The sequence below is a fragment of the Anas platyrhynchos genome, chromosome 7 (assembly GCF_047663525.1).
Source record: "Anas platyrhynchos isolate ZD024472 breed Pekin duck chromosome 7, IASCAAS_PekinDuck_T2T, whole genome shotgun sequence".
Taxonomy (NCBI): domain Eukaryota; kingdom Metazoa; phylum Chordata; class Aves; order Anseriformes; family Anatidae; genus Anas; species Anas platyrhynchos.
The window spans coordinates 31,975,498-31,988,115 of record NC_092593.1 but is presented as its reverse complement, the minus strand read 5'-3'; the positions used below and the strand labels follow the sequence as shown (position 1 = coordinate 31,988,115).

Genomic DNA, 12,618 nt, shown 5'->3' with positions numbered 1-12,618 from the left:
AAAGCATCTGAAGCTGTTAATCATCTCGACTATAGCATACTTCTCTACTAGAGAATATATCAATGGTGATGAACAATTTTCAATACATACAAAAATGACAATGTTGCAACATATTTGGAGTATGCCAGAAAGCTGAATTAACTTCATGTCTCTCATATAGTCAAAATTACCTCTTTAACATGCCTAATTGAGTTGTATGGCATACTCAGCACGTGTTGCAGTAATTTAAAGTATCACTGAAGTTTAATTGCACTGTAAGCAAAATTTAAATGTACAAAATAAAATTATAATTGGTAGAAGATTCTGTGTTTTATTGTACCGTTGTTTATTTTACCATTGATCATAAATTTAGTAGCTTTTTCAAGTATAAGCCATTTAAAGAGGGGATGGGGAACGTCTTCACAAATAACATATGGTTATTTGTGATTTACAAAACATTTATGAAAATCCAGGCAACCAAGTGCATACCTTGTATCATCATAATTTACTGCAGTGTTCTCATTAATTTTCTTTGACTTATGCTTGGCAAATGATCAAGTTGTGTTTTGTAACAGTCTTCACTTGTTTATGTAAAATTACAGTATAGATACAGTTGCTTTGTACATTTACGATGTATTAATATAGGTATTGTTTTGTGCCCTGTAGAGGATTGGTTATCTGTAGGTTAGTTCATTTTTTTTTTTTTTTTAAAGAAGTCTAATAGGAATATATTCTGTCGTTATGATGTGATTCTATGAGACAAGAATCAGGTCAACACATTCAGAATTGCTACTAGTAAAATAGCATTGAATTTATTCTTTTGTCATAACTTTACATTCTCAATTCCTGTTAAAGGTAACCAGAAGTAGATATTTAAAATCCAGACCTAGTGGTACCAATATAGATTTTGTATCTTAGAGTTGTAATGTTGCAATATTTAAAAGTAATTTTAATTATTTAATTTATTAATTTATATTACTACCATCAAGGAGTGGTAAATTACAATTTGGATGATTATTCTATCATTTGGAGATGTATCACTCAGAATAATAGTACCTTTGTGCACTTCTTTGCACTGTGGTTCCTCCTTCACCATAGTGATTCACCAGAGATTGCTGGTCATGCTATATCCCGTAACAAAGTAGGTTAAGTAATTAAAATAAGGGACTAAAATTACATTTTATGAGGTTGCTGAGATAGTAGAAAGCATGGAAGAAGTCACAAGTGGTATTTCTGCACAGCATCAGTATCCTTCCTGAGACGGGACAGATTTTCAATTAATACTTTCTGATGACTCTTCCTTCTCTGAAAAAAATATATTTATTTTCATGAAGTTGTAACATTTGTTTTCCATTCCATGTGGCTGCAGAGCATCAGAAATCCAGTAATCATTCTGGGCTTAGTCCTCTGAGCTCCTTGAGCAAGCTCTCAGTCCTCTGAGCAACTGCAGAACTCCAAGGGCTGTGCAGTCGCTGTATATACTGCGTCTCCTGAGGAGAGAGAGCAAGGTGTGATCTTCCCCTTGCATGTTGTGCCCATCTGCAATTTAGCAGAAGCTAAAACGTTGCAGTTATTTTATTTCTGTGGGATTTGGCTGTGTGTTTTGCATAGAGTAAGGTTTTTTCCTTTTATACCTTTACTTTTTGAAATAGTGGCAATAAATTTAAACTAGCTGTGGTAGTAGTAAACATTTGAAGAAAATTACAACATTTCAGTGATGTTTATAATTGCTAGCTGCTTCTTATTCTTCAAATCTCTCAGATTAGTGATCATTGAGAAACACTGTTTTAATAGCCACAATAAAAGAAACAAAGTTTTAGTGCAGTAGCCTCCTATCTTAAAGTTTATCCCTTTTATAGTAGACAAATAACTTATTAAAATTTATCAACAAGTGCTAATAAGAGCTCTTGTCAAAATAAGTACCGAGTGTCTGTGATAGTTACATTTATCATACTACTGCTTTCTACTTTATTGCGTAGGCACCAGCTGTAGGAAGACTCCATTTGGCAGACCCTTAAAAGTGTTATTGTCAGGAGCAGTTTCAAGTTGAAATTTATTGGTAGTACCAGTTCCCCAGCTCTTCCAAGTTGCATGAATACAGTAGCTTTAAATGTGAAGTCAGAACAGTTTTAGGTGCTCTTTTAATTAATTTGTTTTTATTACCTATTGTGTGTTATCCTCATGTTTGTTTAAAAAGAAAAAAAAATGAAAACTTGTCAGAGTTATATACTGAATAAGGAGGATTTATGTGGCCACAACCTTTGTAGGTGATTTTTATGCTTTTTATTAGCAAGCCAGGCAAGATATAGTATGCAATAAAAGTTTTACTGTGCTCTCCTGCTATGGCTTTCAACTTTCTTTCCTTATATTTCAGATGTTTGTAAAATAATTACAGCCATGATTAATATAGTAAAACAAGGTGTAAATGTGTTGTGGTACACTCAGTATAGACACAGGAACATTCTGAAATTGAGTTGTTTCAGTGTTTAGAATCAGACAACATAGACTACTGAATATTTTACTGGTGGTGGCATTCTGTTCAGGGGATACCCTGAATATCTTAAGATATTTTTTCTCTCAGTCTGCTAGAAAAGGGTATGTTATTCCTTCAAGTTGAGAAAATACATACAAGGGGGAATAATTTTGGTTTACTTTATTTTATATTAATTTTCTGTCGTCATTGCAGCAAAGCACTTAACCAGGTATCTATTGAATTAGTATTGATACATGGTTCTTTTTGAGGGAAGCTATCTCCATTGCATCAAAACTAAGCTATTCAGAGTGCGGTATCGTGATTTTCATCACCAAGAAGATGGAAATAGGCACTGACTTAAATCTCTCTTAAAAACTTAGTTTGAACCTTCAAATAAACTGAAGTAGTGTTGTATGCCGTCTTAATGGTGGTCATTGGTCACATTACTCATCAGAAATTGTCTGATTCTTGTAAAAACAGTAATTTGAGGAAAAATAGTTGGGAAATCTTATGTTATAGTTTGCTTTCTTAAATGTTCTAGCTTGACATAGTTTGTTTTTGATAGTTGGATGAGTAAGATTCATTCATTGTGAGCAATTAGAGCCAAGACTCTTTCCATTCTCCTTTGATAAATTTGTATCTGAAGATTTCTTCTGCTTCCCGTTTGAGCGTGTGGGTTCTTAGTAATCTTCAGCCTGTGTTGAAGGCTGTGATAATGTATACAAGAACTGAGATGATGTGTAAGAAATAAAGCCCTGTTTTGAGAACTGTATGTTTAACAAGGACTTCCTGAGTAGGCTTGCTGATTTCCTTAGAACTGCTTTGATATTCAAGAATTAAACTATAGGAAACTTAATATATTGAAATTTGTTTATCTAAAAGAAAAAAAATGCAAAATATATTTTCCAGAGTGTAAGCAAAACTGAATTTCTGGGACATTTAAGCAAACAACCCTTAATTTTCTCATCTTTCTAATTTGGGGTAAAAAGATTATAATGGTCTATGAATGTAGCTGTCATTGATCAGTGCAGTACTTTCCAAAGTACAGAAGTGCAGAGATATTCCAGATTTGGGGTTAGAATCGAGAACAGAACACCTCCTCAAAATTATTTAGACAATAACACAAATCAGAATGTTTTGCTGAGACTTTGACATATACAGTAGCTATGACTCTAAGAAGAATTTCAGTTTTATTACTTAGTTCTCATTTCTTAACAAAACATCTAGTGTTTGCTTTAAATTGTATGTATGCATATGCCAGGAGGTGTGATGGTGATTGCTCCTATTGTGCATGTTGCTGCAGGCTGAGGATGACCTCTATAATTTTCAAATCAGAGCTGCTCCTGATGCTGTAGAGTTGATTAATTTTTTGCAGAAGGAAATAGATTGCACCTCCTCTTTCTTCACTGGAGGACTTTGATTCACCAAATTACTGCCTGATGATCCTTGCCTTAGTTAAACTTCTTTTTATTTTTTATTTAAAGTAACAAGACTAGATTTTTGCTGGCAGTTACATAGTAAAGCTAGTTAATGTAGACTTCCATTTCTCACATCTGAATACAGAGAAACCTAGAACTAGGTGATGATAATAGAGACAAGGCCCAGCTGTTATTTTGATAAACTGATTTGGATGTTTCTTGTTTCATTTTAAAGTACGCTATGCTTTTCTCAGCCGTGGGATGATTTGGAGCAGTTCCACTTATCTGTTCATTACCTTTGGTATGTTTTGACAAATGAGAATCTCTCGCGTCTTCCTCAAGGAAAATGAAAGCTGCAGACTTGATCTGAATAGCCTTGCTTTCAGAAGCAGAAAGAGCAGTCTTCCTTGTAAGAATCCAGTCAAGAAGCTTTCTAGGAGCTTTAAGGGCGAATTGTCTAAATTGTATATCTATTGCCATCAAGACAAGATTTGTATCTTATTAGGGAGAGCTAAAGCAATGGTCTGAGACTCTGAAGGTAGTTGGGTTTCTAAGCTCTTGTAGAGAATTCCAGCTTGGTCTGCAGTAAATCACTAAATACTCACGTGCCTCATGTCCATGAACAGGTTCTTACCTGGAGGAAAAAAAAATAAAATTCATTTCTTAGGGTTTGTTTTTCTGTATCAACCTGTGAGGTATTAGAGCAGGGAATGCTTTTGTGAGTTCATGCAGCCCTGGTTTCTGTAGGGCTCTCTAGGCAAGTCAAATGAACCAGTACTGCATCCTTTATTACCTGGGGGTGCAGATAGGTTTGTGTTATTACCTTTGCCAAGGATCAACCATTTGTCTTTCCTGAGGCTACAAAACAATTGAGGTTAATGATATGTGCTTCTTCCTGTTAGCTTCTTGACAGCTATGGAAATGCTTGCATGTAGATGGGGTAAGGGTGCTGGCTAACTTTCTGTCAGTGGCTAACAATCTGCTTCACCTGCAACTTAGATAACAAAGAGAGTGCAGTGTCTAAATGCCGGTCTGGGCAGGTACAGTGCACCATTTGCTTCTGCTGTTGGCAGGTACTGAGGATGTATCTCTGTGGTTCAGAGAGATGCTTTCCAGGACACCATTTTAAAAGTCCTGTTCCTTGCCTGTGATAATGAAATAATAGGATTTCACAGGCAGGAAGTGCTTTACTTTCTCCTTTATACTGACACAAGAGAAAAGCTTAATAGCTTTTCATGTTCTTCATAGCACCAGTGTCTAGCAACTTGCAGATACAAGAGTGAATGAAAACCCAGTATATTGATTTGGCCCCTTGGTGCTCAGTACAGGCATTCCTTGACTTCTGTGGCATGCATTTCCCTTGGTGATGGTAGCATCAGTCTTTGCAATCAACATGGGAATAAATATGTATTGCAAAGCCTTGTGAGGCAAGAGCTCAACTTGTGTAATGGATTCTCTTCTATCCTTAGATTTAGTGATTGAAAATAATAGAATAAGGATTAAATTATGACATTTCTGTCATTGCCGAAGTTTGATGAGAGAGGGGAGCTATCTTTGTTAGCATTCTCAGTATCATGTTTTTATTGTAGGAGCTTTTTAGGATAGATACCACATTCATTTCACAGTGATAAACAATTGTATCTGGGGAAAAAAAATCCATATTGAATTCTGTTATTTGGTAGGTAGCATGTTTGTGTTCCTTTTGAGGAGTTCAGAGCTTCCTGAGCCACCTCCATACTGAGCTATGCCTGACATAAATTGAAGTTCCAATGAAGCTTGGATAAATCTATATAGTAATAATATATTTTGGAAATACTCTGAGAGAACACCTTAAGCTGCCATTGCTTCTAAACTCCTAGGTAGCTCTCTCATGTAGGAAATCACCTCACGGACAGACTTGGTTGTTTGAACTGTCTTCCACCTGGTATGTTCTGGGGAGCCACAGAAATCAGCACTTCACCTGGCCATGACAGGTGATACTGCTCTTCGTGCTGTTCCGACCCGTTAAGTATAAGGCACAGATATGAATTATCTCTACGACTGAAACTGAGTCTTATGCTCTAGTAAAATAAAGGAGTATCGCAGCCAAGGAGGTCAAAGCTACAATTTCAGTAATTGACTTCATTGTGCTGTTGATGAGGAAGAAGAGAATAAGTAATTTTTTATTCATTTGTGTTTTGTAAACGATAGAAATTCTAATATTTCATATTATGCTCTTTTTTTTTGTTTGTTTGTTTAAACTATAGTTGTGAAATTTACAGCAATATTTCCTGAAATAGGATGCATTTTTGTCTACTGGAAAATGCAAGACTTTTTTAGTGACTTCCATTCAGAGTACCTTAGTTCGGGCTTTCCTAGAATCAATTCCCTCTGAAATGAATAGGTCTGATTACATTTAGTAATTGCTTTAGTTACTGAAAGTGAATGAGACGGTTTACAAAAAGCTTCTTGATTCATATGCATTTTAAAAGTCATAAGTCTGGTTGTGCAGACATGTAATTCTTGGAAGGTAAAAATTTGTGAAACAAGGACCATGTAAAGCTTCCAAAACTTAGTGGCACAAATTGGAATTGTGCTGATTTTTAGTTTTGCTTCACTCTTTAGCCTGTGTATAGTAAATACTGCAGGCTTATTTTAACCACTCCTAGATTTTGAAAAAGTATGGATTTTTCTTGGGACTGGCATCAGGTCCATGGGAATATTATTCCAGAAATACATTGCTGGAATGACAATGCAGGATTCCAGTAATATGGGAACTTTATGTATTTGTTTCCTAATTTTGAATGTTTCTATTTGTTTGTTTTTCCTCACATAGCTTAATCTTTCTCGCCAAAATTGTTCCTATGAGATATAAAAAAGTTTTGGTTCTGTTATCTTCTGTATGTTTCATATAAAATTTTAAGAATTGAGGTATTCATTATGGGAAATCAACCCCAAATTAATATTTGTATTGCTACTTTTAAAAACATTTACAATCCACTCTCACACGAGGAACTCAAAGGTGGATATAAGTTATTTAGTCACACACCACTTCCATTACTTCATTTGTAGTTTTTTTTTTTTTTTAAATCAGTGAGTTTACTCTGTGTAAATCCACCTAAATCCCACTGATTTTCAGAACATGTTTGCAAATTTTTTTGGTCCTTTTTTTTTTCTCAGTATGCCTCTAAATACATACAAGTGGAAATACGGAAAACTATAGACAGCTAAGGTTGGTTGAAGGCATAGGCATTTAGTTAGCACTTTAGTACAAGACATAGATGCCTTGTTAATACCGCACTTGACAAAAATAAAAAAAAGTAGGATTTTCACCACCAAAGGATGATTTTGATTACTGCTCTGCAGAATCTCCCCAGATTCTGTCTTGCTCTCCAGTCAGAAGGGCAAGACCAGCGTCCTGCATTAGTCGTCATTCTCCGTCCATGCTGTTCCACAGAAATGGAGCCCACCGTTTCATCATTATTCATCATTATAGCTTCTTGAAGTTAAAGTTTTGCCCATTCGTACAAGTGTATAAAATAATTGCATGGGGACACTGGAGAAGTTTTTTCTGCAAACAGAACTAAATGCTTAGTTTCTTAACTTCAAAGGGGAAACAAATGTATTTTAGATGAAAAAAAACCTTACATGTCCATGACCAAGTATTAAACATCTAAAGCTTTGTCAGATCCAGTCTTACTTTCTTGTAAACAAGTAAAAACAAACAGCATCAAAACCCAGTAGATACTGGACTGGGTTTATTAGGCTACATATGTGATTGAAGCCACACTGCAAAGTATGTTTCAGGTCTTATTTGTAATAGATGCACTTGTACTGATCATTAAGTCAGTAGCTAAAATTAATAGCAATTCTGATAATCATTTGAAGAGTTTGATTTGGGTTAATAGCATCCTTACAGAACATGTGGTGTAGAAAGCTTCTGAAGTGGGAGACAAAATGATATTCTCTTGATGGTCTGTAATTTTGAAATTTGCTGTACATTTATTCCTTCAAATTAACAGAACTGCTGCCATCAAGTTAAGTGCAAACAAAAAAAAAATTAGTGGATATCCCTGCTGTGTGTGCACATACTCGGATTAAAATACATAGATTTTATTCTGTTCTTAATCTTAGTGGTTATAGGCATTTTAAATAATACGGTAATTTCATTCTTTCTTTTAAAGTTTCTCGCAGCAGGATGTCCTGAAAATGTTGTAAGCGTGAAAGATCATCTTAGTCTTTAGAAAACTTTATAGTCTTTGTAAGTGGTTTTGTAATGACTAGTGTAGCCCTTAAAATATATTGTGTATGGTTACCCTCCTTATGGTCTTTAATGACAATCTATTTTTAATAAAGCTGTTTAGCTTGGTTAATTAGAGTTGGTAATAAATCTAGTCTGACTAATCTTAAAATAAATAAGATCGTTCAGATTGAAAGTGAGCTTGCAAGAATTAAGTATGTATATATGCATTTTGTTGTTTTATCACCTTTATAGTTGTAAGAAGAAATTATTTTGAAGAGTACATAAGATCTGTCTCTCAGCCCATTCTGGAGTAACAGATTTGTCTCTTGGTATGGAGAACTCATTCAAGTTACTTTAAAGCACACATTTAACCATTAATAACAACCTGATGCTCAATTTAGATCTCATGTGCCAATAATGATAAATAAATAGAGTTATATTCTGTACCAAAAGATTCTCTGTCAAGATTTTACATCAGCTGTTTTCAGCAGAGTTGATCTTGTGATGTTATGAGCTCTGAATACCGCTGTATGCAGTTCACCTGCCTGAAGCCCTGCACAGACAGTTATTTCAAGCTGATTGTAAATGACAAGTGCGGATGATGTCCAAACAGCCATCTGAAGTCTGTCTTGGACTTGAATGTCAGTATGAAGATCCATTCTCAATGATTTAGGGCCAGTTTCTTTCTGTGGCCCATACTGGATAACATCCTCAATCCCTGTTTGCAAGCTGATATGTTTCTTTCCTCCTATTCACAACCCTCCTCATGCTGCGATCTCCTCTGCCCCTGACCTGGCAGAGCCTGCTCTGACTCCAGGAGATGTGTATTCTTCTTGGGAAAGAGCCTGACAACTTCAGTCTGCTCACGTTTGATTTGAGGGCTCTTTGAGGTTTGTTGTGGAAACCTCAGCCCCCATCTCTGATGGCATGTATACAGAATGTCAAGTTTACAGTGAGGTTCTTGGTTCACAGCCAGACTGTCTCCACTGTGTCCCAGGGTCCAGATTTTCTGCTCCAAAGCTGCTGCACTCCAGCAGAAGTTCTGTGGGTCTTATGCTTTAAACTGCTGGAGCTTAAGGAAACAGGTAGTTGAGTATTCTTAGTTCTGCTCAGTATATACTTGAGGGATTTGGGCCTTTTTAGGAATCTAGTCCCACAGTCCAGCATCTTAAGCATGTTACCCATGAATCTCTGCTGAGCTATCCACTTCAATCAACACCTGATTTTGCCTTCTATTATCTGTTGATGAGGATGTTTCTCATGATGATCGTCACTTTTACTAAATGCGAGAAGTCTGAATGCCATACTCAAATGATATCCTATTACACGTAGAGGAAGTTATCTTCAGGGTTCAGTCTAAATTTGTCTAATGTCTAATTAGTTTTATCTGAATTTAAAAAAACAAAACAAAACAACTTTCTCATTTGTTCTTGAAGCCACAGATTTCCAGGACAGGTGCCTCCTTGAACATGCTGAATGGTAGGTCTGTCTTTGTCCTTTCACAATGAGTGAACAAGAGCCTTGAAGAACAGACTCTGCTTTGGGCCTGTAGCTGAATCTTACAGAGGGGTAGATCAACGCAGATGCTGTTTCCCTGCATTGCTGCTCTGGAGAGGCTGCTAAAACTCTGCAAACCTGGACCTACCTGCTGTACTGTGTGCTGCCAAACAGCATCAGCAGCTGATTTGGCTGCTGCTGTCTCCTCTGAACTGCAGCCTGATGTTTCAGTGCTCTGTTCAACAAGTGTTCATGTGCTTGTGAATTCTTTCGGAATGATGCCACGTGTGAAACTGGGCCTTTATTCCAGTAGAGAAAAGGATCATCTTGTCCATGTAGCAGTGGTCTGTGGGAAATAGTGCCCGGAGTTACTCTCAGTACAGGTCTACATATATGCATGAAGGAGAAAAAAACGCTCTTTACCTGTATCTACTCTCCTTTGTATTGTATTATTTATATGAACATACATGGCACACTTGTCTTAGTGATTGCACCAAGAATCCTGCTGCACTGAGCATGACCCTGGGACTTCATGCTTTTCATCTCTGGTGTAGGAGATAAAGAGATAAATAGATAAAGATAAGATAAAAATAAGATAAAGAGAGGGAAATCAAATACAAATTGAATGACTAGGACAAGGGCAAAGTAAGTTCTTCCCTTTGAATTTAGTTGGAGGAGCTGTGGGGCTGCCAGTTGATGAAATGGAAAGGTTTCTGAAAGTTAGTTTGTGTTTTTTTTTTTTTTTTTTTTTTTTTTTTAACATGAGATGGTACAGTGCAGAGTAGGTCACTGGATGTTAATTGGTAACTTTATACTTCTTGTTTAACGTTATTTTTTTTGTTTAAGGAAAAATATTTAGTTTACCTGAAATTTGTTTGGCATTAACTTTTGACTGTCTACCACCAATCTACTTAGTAATCTACCAAGTATCTACTTATTGGAAGCAGTGATGGTCCTGAATTGCACAGAGAGGATTTTCTTATAGGGGATTGGTATACTCTTCCAGTATGGGGTACATAAATGACACTTACAATAAAAACATCGGGCTAAGTTTGTTACTTACACCTGTACCATTACACAAACTCTGTTCTGTTTAGAAATGACAGCAGAATTTTATTTACCATTTTAACTCTATCTCACAGCATCCACACTGCAGAGTTGCTTCTTTCTTGCTGAAGTTACGCTGAACTACATAGGTGCTTTTTTCTGTTTTGGGGAAGAAGGTGTTTTGTTGGTATATACAGTGAGCTTATAGGAATATAATTATAACAGAACAAATTAATAAATCTCACAATACTCAATTGTTCTCTACAGGCACCGGTCTTTGAGATACACCTGCATTCAGCTTTAACAATATATATCAAAATTGATAAAATCAGGACGAGAAGTAAAAATTGATGAAAATTAAGCAAAGTGGAAAAATAAGATAAAATTGTGCTTTTAAAATAGTAACATAATAAGTAGTACATTGCTTGAACTTGTGTAACTTTTCTGATAATTAATAATTTTATTTTTTCTCCAGGATTCAGAGTTTCCTGTAGATAGTCACGCAGACCCACTCCTTGCTCGTGCTAAAGAATGTACTCAACCCCTGAAGACTGGAGTGTATAAACTGGGCAACACTCTAAAAGTGCACGACTTAGCAGTGAGCTGGTAGGAGCCATTAACAGTACATTAATTTTATTGTTACATGCACGTTGACTCTTATTTTTGAGCAGGCCATTCATAAGCTTTTGCTTTAAGTAGATTTTCCAAAAAACTACTGGCCCCTGTCAGGGGATATTTTCTGAGGAATATGAAAGCAGAAGAAATGATCGTGAAATATAGTGGGACCACAAATGCAGTAAAACACCTGGGCAGAACTGTTTACAGATTGAGATTCATCTTGTATGTATGAAGGGTGGGATTTGGCTAGCAAATATAAAAATGGGAACCAGGGATGTCTATAAACTCTGGTTCCAGAATGCTGAATTATAATGCTGAATATTTTTGCAATTTGTATTTGATTGCAGTTTATTCCCTTGGGTCAAAAATCAGAAGAGTTTAAATTTAGATTAGCTTGAGTGTGCAATAGCCTGTAAGCAATGACATTTCAGGGCTTGCTAGCTGCAGGCTGAGGAAGAATAAACATAAAAATCTTGGGGGAAAAAAAAAGTACTAGTATGAAAGATCAGATATTTCTTACTAATTGTCTCTAGGTATTAATAGATTTTAGAATTTATTAAAAAGAAAATCATTCATTACTTTTGCTATTCAGGTAAGTTTCAAGTAGCACGATACTGTTCTTATTGCACACTGACTGCAAGTAGATTAATTCTGAAGGTATCTCCCTGAAGAAAAACTGTATTCCTACATTTACCTTCAGTAGCTTAGTATCTTTTTGCATCTAAGAAACGTACTTGAATGTTGTTATGTTTAAAAGGTATAAAAGCTTGGGCAATTCAATTCTCATGCAGGCTAAAACTTTGAAAATTGACTGACTTGTCAAAAAATGAGCATTGTCAAGAAATTGAGTATTGCATCATTTAAACAGTACTGAAAAACAGGGCCAAGTAAAGCAGTGACACAAAATAGAAAATGTTTTTTGGGTTGGTGGATGTAAGGTAAAACTTGTCTGCGAAAGCGGAAACTATCTTTACACATTTGATAAATATAATCCATTCGCAGATTTTTTTTTTTTAGTTGACAGCCCATATTTTGTATTCACTGTACTGTTTTCAGTTTTGCTGGTAGGCTTCTGCTTAGTCTCTCACATACTTGATTCTGGTTTCCCATCTGGTTAGTTCCTAACCTATACTCTTGAAGTAATATTTTGAATAATTTTCTCTTGTATAGTTACATTGGGCCAATCAGGAAAGAAATGCATTGCCACTGTGAGGAGGCTGTAGCAATTTTACCCAAAATGTTGGTGGGTTATTGAGCTTATCAGAAGAACAGTAGGTGTAAGAATGGTGTAGGGAATGGTAAGGGGGAAGATTCAGTCGGGAGAAGGAAAACACTTGCAGACTTTGCAAGATTTTCAGTGAATC

General features: G+C 35.9%; 1 protein-coding gene across 7 annotated transcripts in view; it reads left to right on the top strand.

Annotated features, from left to right (window-relative positions):
* Positions 1–12,618, top strand: part of SPAG16 (sperm associated antigen 16) — a 395,938-nt gene that overhangs the window by 62,801 nt on the left and 320,519 nt on the right. For all 7 annotated transcript variants that reach the window (XM_038182154.2, XM_038182153.2, XM_038182152.2 and 4 more), the window contains one exon: positions 11,112–11,242. In XM_038182154.2, coding sequence (XP_038038082.2) covers positions 11,112–11,242 — 131 coding nt within the window. The remainder of the gene's footprint in view (positions 1–11,111; positions 11,243–12,618) is intronic.